Below are 25,682 nucleotides of genomic sequence, written 5' to 3'. Positions count from 1 at the left end.
TGGGAAGGGACTTTCATATTGTAAGCTACTTCTAGCTGTGTTGTAAGTTTACAATAAAGTGTGTAGTAGCTTGCCCTAATGACAAATTATGGGCAAAATAAATTCCTATACACCCATTGTATACATCCATTTTGCTTAACCTGCTTTTGAAGTGTGAAATGTGATTTTTCTTACTTCAGAAAGGGTATGTCTACACTTGCACCCACTTTCGAGAGAGGGATGCAAATGTATACATTCGAAATTGCATATGAAGCCGGGACTTAAATATCCCACGCTTCATTTGCATATTCACACTATTTCAAAAAAAGGAACGCTGTCTAGACACAGCTATTTCAAAAGAAAACCTTTCTTCCAAAATAATCGGTAAACCTCATTGTAGGAGGAATAAGGGTTATTTCAGAAGAAGGGGTTTCTTTTGAAATAACCATATCTAGACAGTGTTTCTTTTCTACAATGGGGAAAAACAGCACCTCAGGGGGTATTATGAAGATAAATACATTAAAGTTTGTGAGGTGCTGAGCTACTATGGTGATATGGTCCAGAGATGGCCACTGATGGGGTCAGAAAGGGCAGTTTCCTTGGGCCCTTGTAATTTAAAAGAGGCCAGGGTCCCAGGCCCTTTAAATTGCCACCAGAACCCCACATGACATGGTCCAGGTGACCCTGAAGGCTGGTTGGGGTGGTGCTGAGGGCTGGAGCTTCCCCTAACCCCCCTCCACCCAAGGCGCTGGCCCACAGATTGCCCAGGGCCTGGCAAAATCACCAGCGTTGTGGCCAGATAAATACCTTCTATGTATAGATATCCACTGAACAGACAGTGCCAGAAGTTTCTCCTACAGGTTCTATGCTGTTCTAGGCAAACCTCTCTAGAGGTCAGGCAGAGAGATTCCATTCAGAACTCTAGCAGTAGCAAAGAGATCTTCCTCTAGGTTACAGAGGAACAGTCAACTAGGGATTTAAAATCCCATTTAATTAGTTAATGTGGGCTGCAAGTTGGCAGCCTCATGTGGGGCGGGGGGAAGGCGCGGGAACGGAAGTATGCCGACTCCCAGGCGGTTTAGGCTCCTGGGCTGGGAGCCGGCAGCCATTCCCCTGCTCCCACTTCTGCACCGTGCAAGCCTACAGATTCCCATGTCCACGAGCCTGCACGGGAGCTGGCAGCCCTCACTCTCCCACGTGCTAGGCTGCAGATTCCCAGCCAGCAGCCCCATGGGGCTCTGCTCCTTAGAAACCATTAGCTGTTACCCGCTCACATCTCTACAGTGAACCCCTTTTACCTGCTTCCAAAATAACTGTCAATGCACAGTTCCATTTTATGAACACTGGGCTTGATCCCATGAACAAAACTATATGAAATTAGCTTCATTCCAGGACACTGGAAATCCCATATAGACAGACAAAACATTTGTCTCTGCTAAGTACAGCCTTCTGAAAAAAGTAGGATCTGACTCAGCAGCGAGCCTCTATGCTCAGCCACAGATACGCTTTCATAAGACACAGTGTTCACTCTACTCAGGATTCCCCAGGCAGCTGTAAGGCCCGAGAGCACCACTGACTGCATATCAGCCACAGGGATTACTGACCCTGGCAAGATGATATAAGTGAGTTTGTTGATACAGACTACTTGCTACTGAGCAATTTGACATACTAGCCACACTTGTATTTGATTATTGTTGAAGTAAAATCAAGTATTTCTACAAATCAGTGCTAAGAATCCATTGTGGCTACATTTTGAGGCAAGATCAAGCGTCTTCTGGTTTTATGGTCTTATTTCTACATAGTGTAACACAGGCTACATCTACACTGCATGGCTATTTCGGGATAGCTACCCCTCAGCTACACAAGCCCCCTGTTATTTTGAAATATTTTTCAAAATAATGGGTGCGCTATTTTGCCATCCTGGTAAACCTCGTTGCACGAGGAGTAAAGGATGGCTCGAAATAGTGTGTTATTTTGAACTTTGGTGCTGTGTAGACATGTCAAGTTTCAAAATACAGGCAGTCCCTGGGTTACGTACAAGATAGGGACTGTAGATTTGTTCTTAAATTGAATTTGTATGTAAGTCGGAACTGGTACATATTGTAGGGGAAACTCTAGCCAAACATTTCTCCAGAGCTCAGTTTTATTCTCCCACACCTCACTTCTCTCAGTCCTTTACTCTTAAGCTGAGGTGTCTGCTGAGAAAAGCCGCTCTGCGTCTCCCTGGTCTGCTGGGGGTGGGGCACTAGCTTTGCGTCTCCCTGGTCTGCTGGGGGGAAGCAGCTAGTGCGGGGTTGCCTCACCCCATTTGTAAGTAGGGATCCGATGTAAGTCGGATCCATGTAACCCAGGGACTGCCTGTAAGGTATTTCAAAATTGCAAATTGCGTATCTTATTTCAAGTTTAGGGTGCTGTGTAAATGCACTCTCAGATTATACATGCCCCTGTTTTGGGCAAGCACAACTCTCATTTGCATGCACAGTTCAGAAGGATGGTTATCTAGCTACCTGATCTGGGCATACAAATAAGTGTTGCATCCATAGAACAGCTGTATACTGATGTAAGCATAGGCCATTGTTTGAGGAAAAATGAAGGTCAGGACTCAAAATCTGACCTGCGCTGATGAAGCCACTAAAAGGCACCATATGATAACATCGCAGGTGGTCGGTCTGGTTCACATGCTGTGTGCAGTAAGCTCCTGCGGCTCAGCTATTAAAAGAGCTTAAAACACTTTACTGTGCATGGTTTGTTTCCTCAGGACTCTAAAAGTGACATGTCTATTCATGAAACCGAGTAAGCAAGCTAGTTTTGCCTGACTATTTTAAAGGCCTGTCTTTACTACAGTTCACTTGAGCATCGCCTCTAACTCAAGTCCATATCCCAGTCCCATACCAAAACCTTCTCCTCAAGTATATTAGGCTATGTCTAGACTGCAACGCTTTTTTGGTATCCCAGAAAAGCAATGCCACGTCCAAGGAACATGTCCGCTTTTCCAAAAAAAATTTCAGAAAAGCAGATGCGCTCTTTTGCCATCCCTGTAAACCTTGTTCTATGATGCATAAAGGATGTGTCGAAAAAGCAGGTTTCTTCCAAAATTTGGGGCCATGTAGACGCGCCATTGCAAAAAAGCCTCTTTCGAAAGACCATCCAGTTTTACTCTGCAGTCTAGACGTAGCCTTAGTGTTTCCAATTCAAGTTGGCTGGCCCATCAGTGATACAGGCTACAGCTCCAGTCAGCACAACTCATCAGCAGGTAAGAATGCTCTGTGTAGCTGGAGATTTATGCCTCAATGAGGCAGCTCTCAACCAAACTAAGCTGACTTGAGAGGCATTCACCTGAGTGTAAATAATTCAAGTTAGCTCTGTAGTGAAGATATGCTGTATGGGTCTGGGTAATACTTTGCTGTGTCATAATCCAGTCAGTTTTCTGGAGAAGTTTTATGTATTAAAGATCCATTTGCTGGTAGAAAATAATATGGGATACGAGTTCACTGGATATCAGTGGGAAATGTAATGCAAATATAAGCATAAAGTACTCAGCAGGAGTTGGAAAGTTTCAAGTATGAGACGGCCAAGTTTTCTTTCTGTTCTTTTTATAGCCTGTCTAGTCTGTTTTGTTTAAAAAAAATATATATGGGAAAAGGGATTTCCAGAAGGAAACTGATCAGAGTTTCTTCACCATCTATAATGGCTAAACATACTGCATGTTCAAACAGTTATGACTAATAATCAAACAATGTTATGATATTGATGGGGATAGGGAGAAGACCTTAGTGATTCATGTGTCTGGTCCACTAATATTCTGCACTCCCCTAGTATTAATTTTTTGAATAAGACACATCATTTTAGAAATCAGCATAAAGAATGTTCTAATGCAAGGAAAGACCAAAGCTGATAATCATGAAGCTAGAGCGAAAGTGACATCTGAATGGTAACAATCTAGGGACTGGCCCGACATTGTATCATGTAATTTAGAGATTTTTAAAAAGAGTTTATGAAGTTTTATCATGGACAGTGGCAGGGGAGGAAGGAGGGAAGAATGCAAAGTGTCCAGAGAAAAACTTGTATGGGTTTACGTGTTGGGACTGGGTTATAGCCTGAAACCCCCATTGTTTGGAATTGTTGCCTTTTAAATTGGTACTGTTGGTTACTCATGGACTTATGGGTTTTTCGTTTGGTTGTGGAGGCCTTGTATTAGTGCATCACATTAATTAAAACTAAGGCAAAAGACATTTCAGCAGACTTTGAAAAATTGTGTTGTAAAATGACCCAATTCTATTTTGCAACTAATACAAAAAACAACAAATAGCGAAAGGCTTCTAGGAGTCTAGCTGGTATAGCTATTGACTGGATACATTTGAGGAATGTCCATGTCATTCAGCCTATTGGTTTTATATGGTTAGGCTAGATGACTGCAGTAGTCCCTTCTAACCTTAATCTGACCTCCTGTTTAACACAGGCCGTAGCAGCTTGGGGCCAGGTAAGAAGCACCTCTTCATGGCCATTGGAGCTCCAGGGTACCTGGGGTGTGGGAGGCTCAAGGCTGGGGCAGTCCCAGACATCCTCCTCCTACCAATAGAGATTAGATTGGCCCCCACCAACACCCCCCCCCATGCAACTATCCTGCAATTGCATTAACCCAATGTGTGAGACATTAACTCTGGGGAGGAGTGGGAGGGCGGAGAGGCTGGAGGAAGTGCTCCCTCTAAGAGTTTCCTCCCATGAGCAGGATGAATTTTGTGTTGTGCACCAGTACTGAGTTCATGTGGCTTGTTTGGATGTGCCTCTACCCTTTCCCTCTGCTGCCATGTCTCTTCCCCTTGCTCCATCAGCTCCCCTGGTGCCTGCTGCCCCCAACCTTCACCCTCCACTGCTGTCCTGACTCCTGCCCTTCTCACTGCCCTCAGCCCTCCTGCGACCTGCCCCCCTCCACCAGCCCTTCTCTCCCCCCCGTGCCCACTTCTCCAGTAGCCCTACTCTGATCATGTGAGCTACCCCTCCTCATCCCTTCTCCTAACACCAACCTCTAAGCACCTCCCCTGCCTCTCTCCTCTGGTGCTGGTCCCTCCCCTGCAGGTGTCTGCCCTTCTGCTTCACCCCCAGAATCCCCTGGCACCTGCACTTTCCCTTAGCCCTGCACCCTCCTGGTGCCTCCCTCTTCCGTACTGCCCCTGCTCCTGCACACTTTGCCCTCTTTTTCCCTGATGCCCACCCCCTCACCACTCTTTGTCCCTGTTCCCCTCATGCCCCTGTGCCCTCACATATGACTTGCTCCAACCCCACCTCTCTCATGCCACCCCTTCTTTCAAGCCTTCTCCTCAGCACCTCCCCCTTCCCCCTCTAGCCCCCAATGCCTTTCCCCTCTCCTTTCCTCTCCCAGTGTCACCCTGTCCCCCCTCCCACTGACACCTCCCCTCTTGCCCTTTTCCTCATTGTCTCCACTTGCCCCCCACCCCGGCATTAGTCTCTCCTCAACCCCTCTCCCTTGGTGTCTTCCCCTTTCTTCTCCTGACCTGCCCCCCTCCCATCAGCACAAGCACCTTCCTCTCCCATCCCTTCCCCCTATTTTCTCCTCCCCTCGCCTCTCCTACCTTCTGCCTTCCCATTTGCAGGACTGGAGTCTGCAATTGGGCCCCAGAAGTCCCTGCAACCCAGGCTCCAGACCACATGCCAGAGTTGGAGCCGAGCCGCTCAGCGTCTGCAGCCCCTGCCCATCACAACATGATCGGTCCCGCCTCTATCGAGGCTCTGCTCCCCCAGCTCTCCTCAGTGCGTCTCCTTCCAAGCCACAGCTTTGCTGTTTTTAAAAACGGTGCTGCAACGCCAAGCCACGCATAACCCCGCTCCCTCCAGTCCCCAGTGCAGCCCCAGCTCCTCCTGACGCTGCCGCCTGGGTTGACAGCTTCCCTTCTCCAGCCAGGGTCAGCTTGCCGGCCTCCTCACTGGAGTCCCCTTGGCCCGGTGGGATCTTTTGGCAGGGCCGTTAGTGCCAGCAGCGCCCCTACTGGCTCCGGTGCAGAGCACACGTGTATGCTTCCCCTCCGTCCCAGGCTGGCAGAGTGGTGCCCCAGAAAATGTGGTGCCGTATATGACTGCATACTCCGCGCATGCCTAAGGACGGCCCTGCTGCTGAGCGGTGCAGTAGTCAGCTGAGCGCCAGGGCGGGAGGCAACAGTGCTGCCCAGAGGGAACAGCCAGCGTTTCAATATTACAGAGTCACAGACATTGGGCTACTATATATATATATATATATATATATATATATATATATATATATATATATGATAGCAAGGTTTTTCATACAGAATTTACAAATGGGAAACAGAAGAGGGTTTTACTGATGAAAGTTTATAAGTTTATGCCCTAATAAATCTATTAGTCTCGAAGGTGCCACAGGATGACTCGTTGTTTTTGCACATACAGACTAACACGGCTACCCCCTGAGAACTAAAAGGGATAGGAATGTAGGTGTCCAAAGCTCTTTTTTCTTTCAAAGAAAAAAAAATCTACACAAATGTAGGACCTCTTCCCTGAGCGAGCCCTTTACTCAAACCATTAGCCTCTACCATCTTTCACCAGCTCTTTCTTACCCAGCAAGAAAAAATTTGCAATCGGATAGGTTATATACATGTAGAGTCAGAGCAAGAGTGGTGATTTATTCTTAAATAAATATCAGATTCCTTCACCCCAGCCAGCACTGATAAGTAAATGCAATGCAGTTCCCTTTCACAGAAAAAGGATTTTCATGTAGAAAAAAAATAAGTAGTCTGCTCATAAAATATACCTTGCATTTTTGTAAAAATATTTGAAGTATGTAAGAAAAACCACAGATCTTGCCTTTTCTTTTCCAGCTTTGCCAGCAGTGAGAAGTTTCCACACAGGAGAACTGTAAGCAGAACTAACACTGATTAATTGATAAAATGTCACAATGAGGACAACCAATTCTTGCCTCATTCTGTAAAGTTTAAATAGCACACAGCAATGGTTTTCAAACCTCATTTGCAGCTACCAACACAATTTCATATGCAGGTGCTGACCCCTTTGGAAATCTTAGGCCACAGGTTGAAAACTCCTGGCATTAACTCGGATTCACACAATATTTACAAGCCTTGGTTTAAAGGCCAAATCCATGTATTTTTAGGATTTCTGAATTGCCATTCAATGTGTTTAAAAGCTAAGTGTACATTGAAGGTATCAGCCTCCCTTTCTTCAAAACATGTATTCTGCACTGAGGATTGTCTAGATCTCATTAGGGGATGGTTATTCAGATCTGTCTAATTTCTAGGTATCATTTCTATTATTTTGTGTTTTGATAGTGCCACACACAAGAGGCTCTCAAAGTCCTTTACAAACACACAGGAGTTAAGCCCTACAAGCTGGTTAAGTATTGACAACATTAAAAAAAAGCAACAACATCCAGTATTACTGTAGAAACATTGTCACATTCATGCAGGAAAGAACACTGCAGTCCCCTGTTCTGACCTGTGCAAGAGACTAGTCTCTTCTTCTTTGGGCTGGAAGGGACTGGTGTGTTGCCATTGCTCATCAACAAGCCCTGGATTGGTAGATCCTGGATTGCACTTAAATTCATAAAGTATTTTTGTGCTTAAAAAGGTTGCACACACTGCTCTGCTTTGCTGTATGCTACAAGTACACAAAAGTAATCGGGATTACAGGGTGTCTGTGCTAATAAAAAAAGACATTATTTCCTCTTGAAAGAATTTTAAGCATAAAACAATTAGGGGTGGGGTTTTTTTAAATGGAGGCAACATTTAAAGTATTGATTTCTAGACACAGAAAAGTTCATCTGTCTGGATCTACCCACAGTTTTTTATTTTGATTAAATAACCATCTCTGATTATAAAGATGAATTATTAGAAATATTATAGTCTGATTATGTGTCCAGACTCTCATTTTATAGCACTGCAGACTGGATTAGTGGTGAATTCATTTGATACGCACCTGGGGACAAAACTGGGAAAAAGGCGAAATATTTGAGCAAATTTTAAACAGGTATTAGCTGATGAGATTACAGTCATTTAAAGTTCAGGGTCAACATCTACTGAGGTTTAGCATCTACTGAGGATCTGAGTTTGAGTGTTTAGTCCAGCCTTAATTCTATGGCCCAGCAGAGGTTAAAAGCATTAAAAGGAGGTAATACGCTGTGCCCCTAGGCATAGGGGGAAATTGCGATACACATGAGAAACCCCTTTGAGTGGTTGGTGGCGTTGATGCACTATGGTGAAGCTGCATTTAGTCTTCTTTGATTGATAGCATGGGAGCCTTATGGGGAGAAACATTTCCTGAACTGGGACAAACCATCTAAACTGTCACATACCCCACCAAAAAAAAATCTGAAAGAAATAGCTCACCAATTTTTTTAAAAATAACTTCAACATTTTGTACTGTAATTGGCTTCAATTTTGAAACAGTTTTTTTTTTAACCAGAAAACTGGATTTTTTTGTTGAGAGAAAACATTGAAATGAAACAATTTCCAACTTTTTAAAAAATTGAGTCAAATTTACAGAAGCCAACCTTTTTAGGCAAGATTCATTTCCACAAATTGATGTTTTCCAATGAAAAATGTTTTGTTGAGGGCAGAGTAGGGAGAGATTTCCAGCTCTAGAAGCCAGCTGAAGAAATGGGGAAGATTCCAGAGACCTAGGGTACGTCTAGACTACATGCCTCTGTCGCCAGAGGTATGTAGATTAGGCTACCAGGCATAGGAAAATGAAGCAGCGATTTAAATAATCGCCGCTTCATTTAAATTTACATGGCTGCCAGCTAATCAGCTGTTTGTCGGCTCAGCGCTGTAGTCTGGACGCGCGGGTGTCAACATTAAAGGCATTTGTTGACCACCCAGGTATACCTCATCCCAGGAGGCATACCTGGGTGGTCGACAAATGCCTTTGATGTCGACACCCGCGTATCCAGACTACAGCGCTGAGCCGACAAACAGCTGATCAGCTGTTTGTCGGCTTAGCGTGGCAGCCATGTAAATTTAAATGAAGCGGCGATTATTTAAATCGCCGCTTCATTTTCCTATGCCTGGTAGCCTAATCTACATGCCTCTGGCGACAGAGGCATGTAGTCTAGACGTACCCCTAGTTAAATCCTAACGGACTTATCTTTCACTGTGGATGAAACACTGTTTACACAAACACCAAGAATTTCAGATTTAAATAGAATCCCTAGTTTTGTACCATGGATGTTCTTCTGAGGAAAAGTTTGATACGAATAAAAATGGAGTTTCTCCTCTAAATCAGAGAGATCCAGACCAAATGTCCCCTCAGTCTCTTGCTACAGAGAGTCTCTGCAGTTTAAAAGGAAATCGGTAACATTCACTGTGCATGTGCAAAGGAGACTTTTTTTTTTCCAGGATACCTACATGACAATAGAACTGCTTCCAGGTCAATGTGGAAGTGAATCTGATTAGCGTCTATATGGAAATAAAGCCATTGTGAGCACCACTGAAACTTTAGGTACAGTTACAACTGGGACTTAAACCCCTGTTAACGGAATGCTAACATATGCTTAAGAGCCTCACATCTGGAAGGTATGGATGAAATTGTATTTATGAAATCCAATGTGGTTTCCCTTTCTTCCCCTCCCTGAACACTGTCTATGTTTTATGACAAGAAATAAGAGTAAATTTTCTATTAAACAGGAAAGGGAGCCAGTTAGGAAATGTGTCTGTAATGACAGCTGGGAGTTTGGGAGATGAGCATTGTGCATGCACCCTCTATGACAGATTGCTTCTGTGGCTTGGGAATTGGTGCAAAAGGGGTCTTTCCCCGGACCTGAATTGATTTGCATATAATTGTGGATTCTCTTAAGCAGAGTTACGTGGCCTTTTGATCAGAAATAAGTGACATTGCCCTTTTCCAGCCGAGGGCTGAGCAAACCACCTTCATCTTCACCAAAAACAAGTACAAAAGTACGTTTTAATACATGCTATTTCATCCAAAACAGATCGACCAGAACTTCCAAGTCAAGGGCTCTAAAAGCTCTGAGGAAGGCAGGGCTAATTCTGCATACGCAGGCCTTCCAGCAGAGGGGTAAAGGAGATAGGTTCCCCAGGGCCCGTCAATTCAAAGAGGTCTGGGGCTCCAGCTGCCATAGCAGCAGCAACAGCCACAGCCCCAGACTCTATAAATCACTGCCAGAGCGCTACATTGCATACTCCGGGTAGCACTGAGGGTTGGGTGCCTCCACTCCTTCCTCCTGAGGCTCTGCCCCTTCTAGGAGCAGAGAGCCAGGACCTGCCCACCTTGCTCAGGGAGGCGATCGGCTCCTGGCACATACTGTTATCAGTCACGTAGCTATAGAATCTTAGGTTACTATACTGTGGGTTTCATTCCCCTCGCTGAGGCCTGTGTGTATTCAGGGTAACTCCACTGGTGTCCATAAATAGGGTTGCCAGGAGTCTGGTTTTCGCTCAGACAGTCCATTATTTCTGGCCCCTGTCCGATAAAAATCATAGAATACTAGGACTGGAAGGGACTTTGAAATGTCATCGAGTCCAGTCCCCTGCCCACATGGCAGGACCCAGTACTGTCTAGACCATCTCTGATAGACATTTATCTAACCTACTCTTAAATAGCTCCAGTGATGGAGATTCCACAACCACCCTTGGCAATTTATTTCAGTGTTTAACCACCCTGACCATTAGAAACTTTTTCCTAATGTTCAACCTAAACCTCCCTTGCTGCAGTTTAAGCCCATTGCTTCTTGTTCTATCTTCAGAGGCCAGGAAGAACAAGTTTTCTCCCTCCCCTGTGACACCCTTTGAGATACCTAAAAGCCTGGACATGTATTTTGGTCTCCTGGGTTTTTTGGATTATTTTGCTCAACAACTTTTGTCTCTTGGTTGTTGATTGAGCAAAAAACACCCACACACCAAAAAAAAAAATCCCAACAACAAAAAAACAAGTTTTTTCCCTGCCATGTTGGGGATTTTTGGTGAAAGCATCTGGCAAGCCTATCCGTAAAGCTACACACTAGAGTAAGAACAGTAAAGAGAAGATTCTGACCTTGCATCTAGTCTCAATCTTTATATTTTAACTCTTAAGTGTCACCCAGCCCTTCTCCTTGCTTCATTAAAAGAAAATATAGGTGCTTTGTGATAGCCTAGACAGACAGAACTACATGTCCAAGCATCCATAGTTCACATATCTCCTTGAGCCTAACAGACTCTCCAGCCTCTCTCAGTGATGAGCAGAGTCTAGGAACACTGAGACAGCACAATGAAAAATCCTATATACTCCACTTGACATGAGGGCCAGGCAAGCCCAGCAGGCAACAGGATGAAAACGGATGATTTCTTCCTTGCTGCAGCAATTTGAGAGCTATTTATTAAATGAAAGAAATTAAGAATAAAAATAAAACAGCTGAAAGAAACCCATAATGGCTCATTGGGTGTTGATAAATCTCATACATGCAGCGCTTCCAGCTGCCAACAAGATGGAAATTCATGTTTAGATTTATATGCAAACACTAATTAACCACAGTAGGCACTATTAATATTTATGCAATCCACCTGTAATAGATTCTTATTGAGTAGATCGTTACCACATCAGCTTTATTAGACCTCAAGCAGCGCTTATTTTGAATGATTAATTTTTCTTGACTGGATGAAAATGAGGATTGTCCGGATGCAACTCTTGCTGCACTGTGGGGGCGAGGTTGTTTAAAAGCGGATAGAGGAAACAGTAACAGAGAAATAGCTGCATGTGCTTGTCTGAGAGACATTAGGTCATTATGTAAAAATTGTCCATCTCCTCTGTGGCAGTCCTCTAAAACGTTGAGAGCTGGAGAAGATCTCGCCTTCACTGAAAATGAAAATAAGGCAAAACTAAGCAGCTTCAGCTGGATTTTCACTTGCTGCAAGTCAGCATTGCTCTTAACATTTTGCTCTTAACCACCCCGCTCCTTGACAAGGAGTTCATGCAACCACATAATTTCTTTTGCCCGATGCAGCAGCATGACAAATGCTTATTCTGTTGCACCTTGAAAAGTTCTGCACAAACTTGAAGCTTGAATCGGGTTGCAGAGGGCAAGAGTTTTGCCCTCCCAAGTCAGGGTTGCTCTCCAGCCCCTGGCATAAACAGATAGGACCCTGGCTCTTGCAAAACTGGGGAGCAGTCTACAAAGCTCATCAGGTCTGAGAGCACTTAAAGGAGCAGAGTCTTATTGTACTGGCTCAGCGGGGTAGCCGTGTTAGTCTGTAAACTTCAAAAACAAATAGTCCTGTGGCACCTGGACTGCACTACGGAGAAGATAGACCCTCCAGAGATTGATCTTATAGCATTTGATTTAGCAGGTCTAGTGTAGACCCCCAAATCGAATACAGAGGGCAGCCCCCACCAGCATTCTGTACTCCTCATTCTGTGAGGAATAAGGGAAGCTGATGGGGTACTCAGGATCTCCTTTTATGTTAAAACCATCAGGCACCCAGGCACACCCGTGAGTGTGACCTGCTCCGAGTAACCCAGGGAGGAAAAAGGCAGTTTTGGCCTCCCGCAGCGTAGACGTTGTGGCAGCCTGGCTTTAAGAAAGCCGAATCTAGCTGTGCATTTTGCATAGTAGTATGGTGTGCCTTGAGCCAACCTGCTTGGTCTAGTGTAGATCAGGCCTTAGAGACTAACAAAAACGTATAGTATCATGAGCTTTCATGACTCAACCCTCAAAAGCTCACAATACTATATATTTTTGTTCATCTAAGGCAGTGGTCCCTAACCATTTGGGGTTGCCGGGTGCCAGGGGGCGTGGCCGTTCGCCCGCCGGGCGCCCGGAGGGGCGGGGCCCCCCCGAGCGGGGCCCCCCCCATAGCCGCATTCCCGGGGCCGGCGCTGGCGCTCTCTCCCCCCCCTTCCCCAAACGCCGCGTGCCCGGGGCCGGCGCTGGTGCTCTCTCTCCCCCTCTCCCCTATGCGCCGCGCGGGATCAATCCGCGGCGCCCCCGGGGCTGGCACTCACCATGTGCCACGTGCCCGGGGCCGGCTCCGGCACCACGCATGCGCCACATGCCCGGGGCCAGGCCAGCCCTGAGCACTTGGCGGGCGCAGACAAATGCCCCCGCGGGCGCTATGGCGCCTGCGGGCACCGTGTTGGGGACCATGGTGCTAAGGTGTGGTGAAAGTAAGCAGGTGCACAGCTTTGTGCACAGCTCCGGCAAGAGCTGGCTGAGCTGCAGAAAAAGCCAGCAAGGAGTTATTTAAAAAGCTGGCAGGGACCCAGGTTGCAATAGGACAGTACAGGTAAGAAATTTTAAGTTACTTTGACAACCCACAGGACTACTTGTTTTACTGCATTGCGTGAGGCGTTCTATTACAATGGATCTTTTGATTCTTAGGGTGTCATTTGCATGCTGCATTTCTCTTTCATTTGTCTGGTGTTTTCAGCTAATGTGAAGCAATAAATACATACCCAGTGCTTTTTTTGTGATGGTACTGCCCAGTACTCAGTACCAGCACCTCCAGTCATAGCTCAACAACTTTTCCCCTGGACTACCAGCACCTTTTCTTTTTTTCCCCCCTTTCCTCCCCATAAAAAGAGCACTGAACATACCCATTGTTAAAAAGTCGGACAGTGAGGGCACATCTACACAGCCGGGTTAAACTCGAAATAAGCGAACGCAACTTGAGCCACGCTAATTGCGTACCTTAAGATGAAATAGCTTATTTTGACTTTTGGCACTGTTTACACAACACTTATTTCGAGAGAGCACTTCTTCCCCAGACTTCCCTTATTCTCCATATAATGAGGATTACAGGAGTTGGGAGTAAGAAGTCCTCCATTTCAACATTTTTGACATTATGTTGAAATAACTACTTGTGTGTAGATGCGCACAATGTTATTTCAGAATAACATTAGTTATTCCGAAATAACGCTGCTGAGTAAACATAGCCTGAGTGACCAGGGAAAGTCATTCACTGCAATTCAGAGGCTAGTGTATCATAGAAGCACAGACAGTTACAATCCGTTTTACTGATTCTCTCCACCATCTCTCTTCCCTCCTCCACCCCTCCAGTGTGCACACACAGTTAGCCAACTGGCTGTATCACTAAATTAGAGTCAGGCATCCACCAGTCTAATGGTCTAACACCAGTTCTGTTTATATACTGGCTGGTGAGAGACAGGGCTAGTCTCTAGGCCACTGAGTCTGCCTGACAGATAGAGAGTCAGAGTGGGGCCCATAAGGTATCCCTGTATTATAGTAGTCAGGCCAATGTAGAGAAGAGAAAGACCACTCTCCTTGGGGCTGCTATCCTTTCCAGACAAGTAGCAGTTAGTTGAGACAGTCAAACCTCCCTTCCCCCAGCTCTACATGCTGGGGAAAATTGTCTGTACAATATATGGGGCTGGTACAAGGATCTTCCCCCTGGAGTAGAAGGAAAGCAAGAAGCAGATTTTACGAGTGCCCAAACCATGGCTGGCTTCAAATTTGAACCAATCCCAGTTCAAAATACATTGATGAACTGCACTAACCATTGCTCTCAGCCTCTGGCATGTTCAAACTGGGAGAGTTATATGCACTGGGGTGACTTCTGACCCAAGAGAAATCAGTCAACAGCAGGCTCTGTTCATCACTGAAGTCCTCAGTCGAGGCTCTCTAGCCCACAGTGTAGTTCATCCTTAAAAATCCAGCTGTTTAGAAACATTAATTTTACTCTTAATTTCATCCTTACCTCAGTTGTTTACATTTCTATACCAATCACTTTGAAGTTGATCCATTCCCTCTAGTTATTTAGGTATCTTACAGTTTTTAAGGCACTCAGATGTTCCATTATTAGAAGATTGCTGCATTTTCATTTGGCTTTCTCTTTTTATTAAGTTTTGTTCTGTCCTTTTTTTGCTTTAGGTTCTCTTAGCTAGCATACTTCATATGCAGATCCACTGTGCTACCCTAATTGAGAGCACCTTCCTGTGAAGTCTACCTTAAGTAAGCCAAGACCTCCTCTCATGGATGATTGCCAGGTGGACATGGGTGTTAAGCAGTTCCAAAGAAGCCCACCATGAGTTTAGGTACTTTTGCCATTTTAATATAATGTAGTATAACTGCCTTTTTCCTCCCCGGGTTACTCGGGAGCAGGTCACACTCACAGGTGTGCCTGGGTGCCTGATGGTTTTAACATAAAAGGAGATCCTGAGTACCCCAGTGGTGGTGATGTTTAGTTGGGGAAACCCTGTCCACTCCCTTACTGCTGTTCCTTTCTCATAAAGAACATACAATGGCGGTGCCTCCACCTGGCTGGCCCTGTACACACTTAACGGTGTGCCTTGAGAGCCTCCAGGAATAAAGTTATTCCAGCAATAATCTGGATCTAACTCAGGAACAACAGCTACAAATCATATACATCTAATAGATTACATTAGATTGAACAACCTTTACTTAGCAACTTAAAGAAACAGGGTTTAACAGATTAACAGTGAATAACATTAACAAAGTACACAGCAATAATAGGAAACTTATCTATCTGGCATATGTACTGCCACCATTTATCCCACTCCTTAGAACTCGCAGTACCATACAGTTGCTTGCATGGGCACACTTGAAGATTTTGCAGCTGGAGTGAATGATTCTAGTCTCCTTCTGTGTGCTGGATGCAGTGTAGCTTCTAGCCACAGGTATAGCCAAAGGACAATCAGAAGCAGCCTGCTAGATTCCAGTCCCAAAGGCTCTTAGTCCAAGTCTGTAGCTACAACCTAACAGCTCCTAAAATGGATCAAACTCCTCCACAGCAGCCTGGCTCTTTTTCCCCCCCCAAAACAAAGGGGAAGAATCCACAGACTGCTGAGCCTTCCTCCACACACATGGAAAGACTCAGATCCCAAAACCAAAAGTCACTTCCTTCCTGGATTCCTCAAAGCCTCATGGGAATTGTAGTCTCTGGGGCTAGATTGCAGCACACAGGATCTTCTCAGAGAATAAGCAGAGGTACCTTTAGTAAGGGAACTATAGTAGTTATGGGGAATTTCACTTTTTATGTGAGTTGACCCAAATGAGGAAGCCAGAAAACAGGTTTAGTTCACTAAAGTCGGCAGCAACAGACTCCTTGACTGGTACCTGCAATGGTTATCAAGTCCCAATTCAGAAAAGCACTGAGTACATGCTTAAGAATGTGCTGGAGTGCTTTGCTGAATTGGGACCTTAACGGAAGGGCTGCTGCTGCTCCCAGTCAACGATATAGAAGATGGCAAATTAGTGTGTATTGTAAGTTGGCAGCCTGATTCAAATATGAAAAAGCAACAGCAGGGTACCAATAATAGCAATGATAAGTCTGTTTCCACATCAGCATACAGTTCAACAAAGGGAGCTGAGGTGTAAAACAAAAACGAAACCTGAACATTTGTATATTTTTAGAATTTCAATTAACATAACTGCCTGCAGAATGTGGAGGCAGAGCAGCGGAGTCAGTGAAGTATGTTGATCACAAGACTTTGCTTTTGCCACAACACCATGTTTATGTTATAGAATAAAAATCTATTAACGGTTGGAGGAGAAATAAAAACAAACGAAGCAGTCAAGTAAAGCTTAATGTCCTGCTCAGGAACCGTAGGAGGCAAGATAGATTTGATGGAATAGAGAGAGTTCATCAGTACCAGCTCAGCAATATAAGACAGGCAAGCAAGAAATGGAAAAACTAAAGCCCTGATCCTGCATCTGTATTGCCAGCCCATAGACATCAATAACTATTAGGCCCAATAAGCTCATGAGATTCACAGAGCAGCACAAGATTAAGGAGACCAAAGCCATTTGGTGTTTTTTATTTGCTTTTTGGGTTTTGTACCTTTAAAATGCAGTCAGGTCACTAGACACTTTTTTAAAAGGAAGTTGGAATTCTGACAATCACAAGATTCCAAGGCCTGGTATGTTTAAATAAAACTAAAACAAATCATGAGACTAAACTTGTGAGACTAAACATGAGTGCTAAACTTGTGAGAACTAGCAATTGTACAGAGTTCATTTACCATCAGGCACCTTCTCTGCTGCTCTGAGTTCTAGCTCCTTCCAGAATTCAGGCCTCCTTCTGTTGCTCATTCATAAGCCCTGCAAGCTCTCTGGCTGTGCAACACAGCACAGTCTCTCTTTGTGACTCAGGGTGTGTTTAGACTACCTAGTTTTGTCGACAAAAGTGGACTTTTGTCGACAAAACTATACCAGCGTCTACACTACCGCTGAGTTCTGTCGACATAACGTCGACAGAACTCAGCAGTTTTGTCGACGCTGGTATACCTCATTTTACGAGGCATAACACCTTCTGTTGACAGAACTCTGTCGACAGAAGGTGTTATTGCCTGTAACGTTGCGTCCAGACTACGGAGTTCTGTCGACAAAGCAGCTTGCTTTGTCGACAGAACTCAATGTGTCTGGACGCTCTTTGTCGACAGAAGTTTTGTCGACAGATACTGTCGACAAAACTTCTGTCGACAAAACACGGTAGTCTAGACGTACCCTTAGCTGCTCCCTCTTCATGGCTTAGCCCTCCACCCAGGTCATTATGTGCTTCCCTCCTTCCAGGGAACCAAAGGATCACCAGCTTAGCTGTGCAGTTATCTTGCCAGACCATCCTATAGTTGAAGACTATGCTACCTTCCTATATGGCAGATAGGGAAATCCAGTTCTGCCCTCTATCTTGGAGTCCAGCATAGGCACCATCTGTTCAACAGACAGTCTGCCTACTCTCAGACTCTCTTCTTATTTTCCTATGCTCCTTCCTATTCTTCTCCTCCAGCTCTCTGTGCCTCTTTCTCCTCATGAAGGTTCTTCTCACCTCAATTTGCTGCTTTGTAGCAGCCCACCCTACAGCTGCTCCTCTGAACTTCATTTTCTATGACCTAGCCAGTCTAATTCTCCTGCAGGCCCAGCCTGTTAGGTTAATTAGCCCCTTCCTAGGTAACTTAACCCTTTCAGGTGAAGTGCAGAGTGAAAGTTCCAGCTCAACAACACTAAGGCTACGTCTACACTGCAGGCTTCTTGCGCAAGAACTGTTTTGCACAAGAGTTCTTGTGGAAAAGGTCTTCCACTGCCATGTGCTTTTGTGCAAGAGATGTGCTTTTGCGCAAGAGCATCCATGGCAGTATGGATGCTCTCTTGCGCAAGAAAGCTCTGATGGCCATTTTAGCCATAGGGCTTTCTTGCGCAAGAAATTCATATTGCCTGTCTACACTGCCTTCTTGTGGAAGAGCTCTTGCGCAAGAGAGCTTATTCCTCGTGGGGAAAGGAATAACTTTTCCAGAAGAAGCCCTGTTTTCTGACACTGTACTGTAAATGTACTTGAGCAAGAACGTGCATGCAGTGTAGATGCTCTGCAAGTTTTTGCGCAAGAACAGTCATTCTTGCGCAAAAAGCCTGCAGTGTAGACGTAGCCTAAGAATGTATAGCAGGGCCGATATTTAAAGCATACACCCAAGTCTGCAAGTTCTGTCTTTTTTAACCTCAGCAATAACTGAAAAATCTGGTGCACAATTGTGGTCTGCCGTATGTATTTACTACACACTCAAAATTCCATTTTTCCATTTTTATAGCAATTCTTACCATGACTATCACTGTTCGTTATACTGAAGTGCTGCACAAAGTACATCCTGGCCTTTGGGATCACTGCTTTGTTGTCATTTCATTTCTGCAGGATTTCTGGATTAGTTCTACTCATCCCTCAACTTTATTTGAATTTTGCCATGTCCTAAAATAGATACTTCATGTAGCTTATTGCAATAATTACATTAGGTCTTAGGGACACATCGCACGTGGAGTAAGGATATCATGGGCCCCTTAGTTCCCAACTCCCTGTCCCCTCGCCCCTGCTGCCTAAAATAATTCTTATTTTTCCCCATACTTCTTGTAGTACAAGCATTAGATCTGCTATTGCACTGTGTTATAGACCTTCCTGTGGGAATGGATGGCTATCTAACTCTAATACCTGAGATAATAATACACAGTAATAGGCAGAGATAATCCAGCCAATAAAGGAGTGAACAATGCTGGTTTGTGTGCTAGTGATGGGTGCTACATCTACACTGCCTCTTTTGCGGAAGAGGCAATGCAAATGAAGCGTTCATTAGCAACTTCTGGTGCTTCATTTGCATATTCTTTTCTGATGCTTTTTGCAGAAGAGGTTTTTGCGCAAAAAAAAGCAGTGTAGACGGGTCCGTTTTGCACAAAACCCCCTTTTGCACAAAAACCTTTAAACCTCATTTTTTGAGGAATAAGGGTTCTTGCGCAAAACGGACCTGTCTACACTGGGTTTTTTTGCACAAAAACCTCTGCCGCAAAATGCATCGGAAGAGAATATGCAAATGAAGCACAAGAAGTTGCTAATGAGCGCTTCACTTGCATTGCCTCGCAAAAAAGAGGCAGTGTGGATGTAGCCAATATTGATCAGTAACTAGCAATACATGTGGATTCCCCCACCACAAGTGTTGCATATGCTGCTTGTACTGTTTAGGTTTGATCACATGAATATTTAGCAGCTTTTTGTGTCTGACGACCATGGCACTCATCTTTCCCATCATCACTGAACATCTGTATCATTGAGTATTTCATGCCCTGGTCTCCTGCCTGCTGGTATTTGCAATTGTACATATCAGCTCCAGTGTACATGTTATGCCATACCGCTGAGTTAAACCCTTCTGTGATGTGCTGCTCAGATGCCGTGGTTTTGTGTATGTGTGTGGGAGGATGTCCCCATGATGTTTGGATCCTTCACTATTGACATCCATTGGCCACATTTGGGTCACTTCCCCTCCGAGTATGGTGCTCTTGACACTATGATTACGGCAGCAATCACTTAGCTCAACACAGGGCAATGGTGTTCAGAAAGGGTATTGCACAATAAGGCACAGTTTGCTGTGTAGCTCCAAAGTTGCAAAAGATGTTTCAAGAATGAATATTCTTGTTCTTTTCCAGCAGAGCCACTCTTCTCCTTCACTCACCAGTGTGGATGCCAAGGGAAAGCTCTCCCACCGCTCATTCTGTAAGTTAAGTCAGCCCCCCCCCCCCTTTTAGGGTCCTAGTATGGTCAGTTGCATTAAGAGCTATAGAATTTGCAAGCTACGCAACTGGCCAGCAAATACCATTCTGTGCTCGAGCCAACTTTATTCAAAAATGTAGATAATAGGGATGAAGGTTCTCTTAGATGATATAGGGCAGTGATGGATGGCCTGGACTGGGCTGCATGGGTGGCCCTCCATCTCAGTGGGCTGCCAGAGTGTTGTAACCAAGACAGTCTCCTAGGCTAAAATTGTTTTGCTAACTGCTGCACTTGCATACCTAGAATTTCTGGGGTGTGCCCATTGAACTGTACTGCACCTTGATTGGATGCAGAGGGAGCACATGGCTCTCACAGTCAATGTTATGTGCAATCAGCATGCACCTCGCTTCACTTGTCCTTGCTTTATGTGCATGTCTCTTTATCAGTACTAATAACTTTTTCCTATGTGGACAGAAACCAGTGGAATCTGGCAACCCTGCACATGGGCATTGGTAAACAATGTTTTGAAGACCACATATTGAACCACAGTGGGCTGCATGCGGCCCATGGGTTGCAGATTGCTCTTCACTGATATAGTGCGTCAACCCTGCACTAATCATACTATTTTGAGCACCGTGGCAGGCGATACACCTTGGCTACGTCTACACTGGCCCCTCTTCCGGAAGGGGCATGTAAATTTCACTAGTCGTCGTAGGGAAATCCGCGGGGGATTTAAATATCCCCCGCGGCATTTAAATAAAAATGTCCGCCGCTTTTTTCCGGCTTTTAAAAAAGCCGGAAAAGAGCGTCTAGACTGGCCCCGATCCTCCGGAAAAAGTGCTTATTCAAAGTAAGAATAAGAGCCTCCGGAAAAGGGCACTTTTTCCGGAGGATCGGGGCCAGTCTAGACGCTCTTTTCTGGCTTTTTTAAAAGCCGGAAAAAAGCGGCGGACATTTTTATTTAAATGCCGCGGGGGATATTTAAATCCCCCGCGGATTTCCCTACGACGACTAGTGAAATTTACATGCCCCTTCCGGAAGAGGGGCCAGTGTAGACGTAGCCCTTGAGTTTAAAAGTCACGCTGCTTCCTGGAAAGCGTTAACTGGCAAACTTGCCATTAAGGCCAGTAACACCAAAAATTGCTGCAGCTGAAAGAGAAATTATAGGTAAAAAAAATGTTTGGTGTTTTACTATTTTCTCCTTTGTTTGCTGTGACAGGCACAAAACACTTTGGCTGTGTCTAGACTGGCCAGTTTTTCTGGAAAATCAGCCGCTTTTCCGGAAAAACTTGCCAGCTGTCTACACTGGCTGCTTGAATTTCCGCAAAAGCACTGACTTCCTACTGTAAGAAATCAGTGCTTCTTGCGGAAATACTATCCTACTCCCATTCAGGCAAAAGTCCCTTTTGCACAAAGCTTTTGTGCAAAAGGGCCAGTGTAGACAGCTCAGATTTGTTTTCCGGAAAAAAGCCCCGATCGCAAAAATGGCGATCATGCCAATCTAGATGCAGCCTTTGACTCTAGACAGCTTCCCTAACAGTCGTCTGGGTCTTTTACTGAGTATTGGTCAAAATAAAACTATTTTTAAAACAGGAAACTATAAAGGCAGGTGTGGCAGCTGCATTTTTTTAAACAGCAAAAAATGGATTCGATTTCAAGTTAATGGTGCCCCTTTAACACTATCTTGTAAAAAACCAAAACCAACCACTCTTTATTTGCCTCTTGGGAACAAATGATGATGAAATAAATTGGGCATCACCATACAAGAGGTGAGCTCTGGGTTCTGTCTAACACTGCCTGCTGGACCATAACATTTCCAACCTCTTTTATCCACCATTGTGAAATCCTGTCCATTGATGTCAATGGGAGTTTTGCCATTGACAACAAGCTATTGTCTTCCCCAAGCTCAGTAAAATGAATCCATGGTATGGTTGTTGACAGTCGGGTTGTTTTGCAGGTGTATGATGATGACAGCAATAAGTACAAACCCGGATGAGGAGAGCTACAAACCATGGAGGCGCCAACATCAGAGCCCGCGTTTGTCGACGTGGACAAAGGACTAACATTAGCATGTTTTGTCTTCCTTTGTCTTTTCTTGATTGTGATGATTATTCGCTGTGCAAAAGTCATCATGGACCCTTACAGCGCCATCCCGACTTCCACATGGGAGGAACAGCACCTGGATGACTGAAAAGGACACTGCTGGAAGCTTCCACAATTCATCCTGGAAGGCCTTTTCCTTCAAAGCGGGTGATTGTATGTTAAACCACATTACGGAGTGGTGCAAATACCTCTGACAGCGTATTGGTTACATTTTCCTGCATAGAACGTTGTAGACTACATTGTGCCCTTATCTATTTCTATGTTAGAACCTTAACAAGACAAATTATGATTGTAGCTTGAATAGCACAAAGCTCTCTAGGCAATAAGGCTCCCTTTAAAGCTTCTTCTAATATAAATCTCAACCTGGCATTCTTTTCCCTTAAGGAATAATGTCAATATTGATTCCAGTAAATAAGGGGGAGGGTAGTTATGAGTACTTGGAAAAGCAATAAGGGTGTTTAATCTTTCTTTTGACAATATGTTTGTCCATTATTTCTGGGTGGTTCTTAAGGCTATGAAAATGCCACACCTTACAGGTGTGTAAAGTCTCTTGGAAATTTCTACCCCTGGGATGTCAGTGACTCTGGGTACGTTTAGACTGCAGGCTTCTTTCGAAGGAAGCTTTTTTGGAAGAGATCTTCCAAAAAAACTTCTTCTGAAAGAGAGAGTCCACACTGCCAAAGTGCATTGAAAAAGCGACCTGGTTTTTCAAAAGATAGCGTCCACACTGAACAGATGCTATCTCGCTTTTAAGTTGTGATTACTATGGACAGAGTGGCCACCAGGGCACCTGTGCTTTTTCCTGGAGGCCTCTTCTTTTGAAAAAACTCCCTCTTCTGCATTCACATATGCCATTTTCCAAAAGAGCTCTTTCGGAAAAGGCATAATTCCTCATAGAATGAGGTTTACCAATGTTGGAAAAACCCCTGTATTCTTTCAATTTTCTTTTGAAAGAACACAATAGCAGTGTGGACGTAAGTGAAGTTTTTTGGAAAAACAGCAGTTTAAAAAAAAAACAAAAACCCTGCAGTCTAGACGCAGTCTATATGTACTAAATAGGCTTATAGGATGGAGTAGAGAGATGTGCACAAACTTCTTGACTATCTAGATCATAGGACTAGAAGGGATCTTGAGAGTTCATCAAGTCCAGTCGCCTGCCCTCACGACAGGACCAAGCACTATCTAGATTATCCCTGACAGATGTCTATCTAACCTGCTCTTAAATATCTCCAATGATGGAGATTCCACAACCGCCCTGGGCAATTTATTCCAGTGCTTGAAGAGTTTCCTAATGTCCAGCCTAAACCTTCCTTGCTGCAATTTAAATTCATTGTTTCTTGTCCTATCATGAGAGGTTAAGGAGAATAATTTTTCTCCCTCCTCCTTGTAACACTCAATTAAGTTCAGGTTAAACGTCTCTAGTCCAGCACCCTTGGGGCCTGATTACTGCTGAACCAGAGAATTTTCTGAACCATGGCAATATTGTCTAGTAGCATTACCAACATTTCTAAGAATGTATTGGGCTCTTATAAAACATTTAGGGGTAAATTAGAGCTAAATAACAGCATAGAACACTGAGAGCCAGGACTGGTAGCTGTAAACAAACTTTACGGGATTTCAGGAAACTTGCTACACCTGTGGTAAGGGAACATCCGGCTAACTAAAATCATGCTGGACCATGGATGTTGCCAAACCAGAGAGTTCCGGATTACAGAGGTTCAACCTATACTAGAAAGCTGCTATCATGTCCCTTTCACTCTTCTCTTTTCCGAACTAAACAAACCCAATTCTTTCAGTCTTTCTCCATAAGTCACATGCTCATAGTGGTTAGTTCTAGTTGTACACTTTTACCTGCAGTATTTTAGGAACATACTTCCAAGAGCCAGGATTATGAAATACACAAAACTTGTGATGATTTTCAAATGAGTGGATGTATATTTGCTCCCATTTTTTATTTACAGTTGTTAAGATTCAAGCTTACTGCTACCCATCTGGGTTGCACAAAAATAATGGAGCAAAGACTGTAAAAGAAGAGGCATTAATCAGAACTATGTAGCCTAGATAAGGTGGGGTCATATTTTTATACTTTTTTACTGGTCAGTAAGAAAGACAAGTATTTAGCAACAACTTACAACATGCAATCTGCCATGGCAAAATTAAACATGTTTAAGTTTACAGATGAACTTTCATAGAATTGTAATAAAAATGTCTACCCAATTTCCTACATTAACCATTCACTACTTATTGCATACAAGGAGGGAAAAGGGATTCAAGGATCTCCTAGTGCAGTTCTGAGGTTTGGAGGGAAAGGAATTCCCTCCTAAAATAAATCCTAAATTCTATATTCCCCAAAGGCTTCTAATCTTGTCTCAGTTGCAAAAATTCACCCACAGCTGTCTTCCTGCAGTGACTACAAGTTTTGCTCAAGGAACTACTGGAGTAATAAGGAGTTTTCCCAATAGGAGTTGTGTTGTGGAAGCTAGGTCTCAACCACGGTTCCCTCTTTGTTTTTCTATCTTTGGGAGGAATAAATTTTGTTGTGTGCACTGAGGAATGTGCAAATGTGCATCACCAATAGAAACACCTGCTGTCCACTGTGAGTGCTCTGCTAATCAGATGGGTGGCACCTGACTCTCTTCTGGGCAGCCGCCTAAGCACTCAGCTTACAGGGAACACTGGTATCAACTAGAGATGTAATGGGTACATCCACAAAGGCTACGTCTACACTGGCCCCTTTTCCGGAAGGGGCATGTTAATTTCAGAAGCCGTAATAGGGAAATCCGCGGGGGATTTAAATATCCCCCGCGGCATTTAAATAAAAATGTCCGCCGCTTTTTTCCGGCTTTTAAAAAAGCCGGAAAAGAGCGTCTACACTGGCCCCGATCCTCCGGAAAAAAAGCCCTTTTTCGGAGGATCTTATTCCTACTTTGAAGGAGCAAAACTTTGAAGTAGGAAAAAGATCCTCCGAAAAAGGGCTTTTTTTCCGGAGGATCAGGGCCAGTGTAGACGCTCTTTTCCAGCTTTTTTAAAAGCCGGAAAAAAGCGGCGGACATTTTTATTTAAATGCCGCGGGGGATATTTAAATCCCCCGTGGATTTCCCTATTACGGCTTCTGAAATTAACATGCCCCTTCCGGAAAAGGGGCCAGTGTAGACGTAGCCAAAGAGTCAGTTTCCACCAAATTTGGAGGTATCTGTCCACCCACACCCAGGCTATGTCTACACTCGCAGCTTCTTGCGCGAGTAATATGCAAATGAGGCTAAGCATGAAATATCGCTGAGCCTCATTTGCATACCTAATGAGCCACCATTTTTTCAGAAGAAGCTCTTGTGCAAGAAGGAGTGTCTACACTGCCCCTTCTTGCACAAGAAAAACCCTTTTGTGCAACAAGGGGCAGTGTAGACCCTCCTTCTTGCACAAGAGCCTCTTCTGAAAAAAATGGTGGCTCATTAGATATGCAAATGAGGCTCAGCGATATTCCACGCTTAGCCTCATTTGCATATTACTCGCACAAGAAGCCGCGAGTGTAGACATAGCCAAATACCACTCTAGGGCTATTTGCCCTCTATATTCCCAACTCCCTTACTATGCCTTTCTCTGATATGGTTGCCCACATATGGTAGGGTG

The 25,682-nt window shown here is 44.4% G+C and overlaps 1 protein-coding gene and 1 long non-coding RNA gene across 2 annotated transcripts in view; both read left to right on the top strand.

Moving 5' to 3' along the window:
• The window catches only part of LOC142818304 (uncharacterized), a 32,656-nt gene extending 21,195 nt beyond the window's left edge, over positions 1 to 11,461 (top strand). The window contains exons 2-4 of the long non-coding RNA XR_012895733.1: positions 6,831 to 6,867; positions 9,360 to 9,536; positions 9,821 to 11,461. This is a non-coding gene — a long non-coding RNA (uncharacterized LOC142818304). The remainder of the gene's footprint in view (positions 1 to 6,830; positions 6,868 to 9,359; positions 9,537 to 9,820) is intronic.
• A 3,180-nt stretch (positions 11,462 to 14,641) lies between these two features.
• On the top strand, positions 14,642 to 25,325 carry CTXND1 (cortexin domain containing 1). Its single transcript, XM_025179570.2, is given in 4 exon segments — positions 14,642 to 15,006; positions 19,889 to 19,955; positions 21,910 to 24,769; positions 25,221 to 25,325. Coding segments are annotated over 3 exon segments (360 nt in total). The 5' UTR covers positions 14,642 to 14,947; the 3' UTR covers positions 22,144 to 24,769; positions 25,221 to 25,325.
• The last annotated feature ends 357 nt before the right edge of the window (positions 25,326 to 25,682 follow it).

The sequence above is a fragment of the Pelodiscus sinensis genome, chromosome 14 (assembly GCF_049634645.1).
Source record: "Pelodiscus sinensis isolate JC-2024 chromosome 14, ASM4963464v1, whole genome shotgun sequence".
NCBI classification, from domain to species: domain Eukaryota; kingdom Metazoa; phylum Chordata; order Testudines; family Trionychidae; genus Pelodiscus; species Pelodiscus sinensis.
Note: the sequence above shows the minus strand (reverse complement) of the source record. Positions and strands in the feature narration are given on the sequence as shown.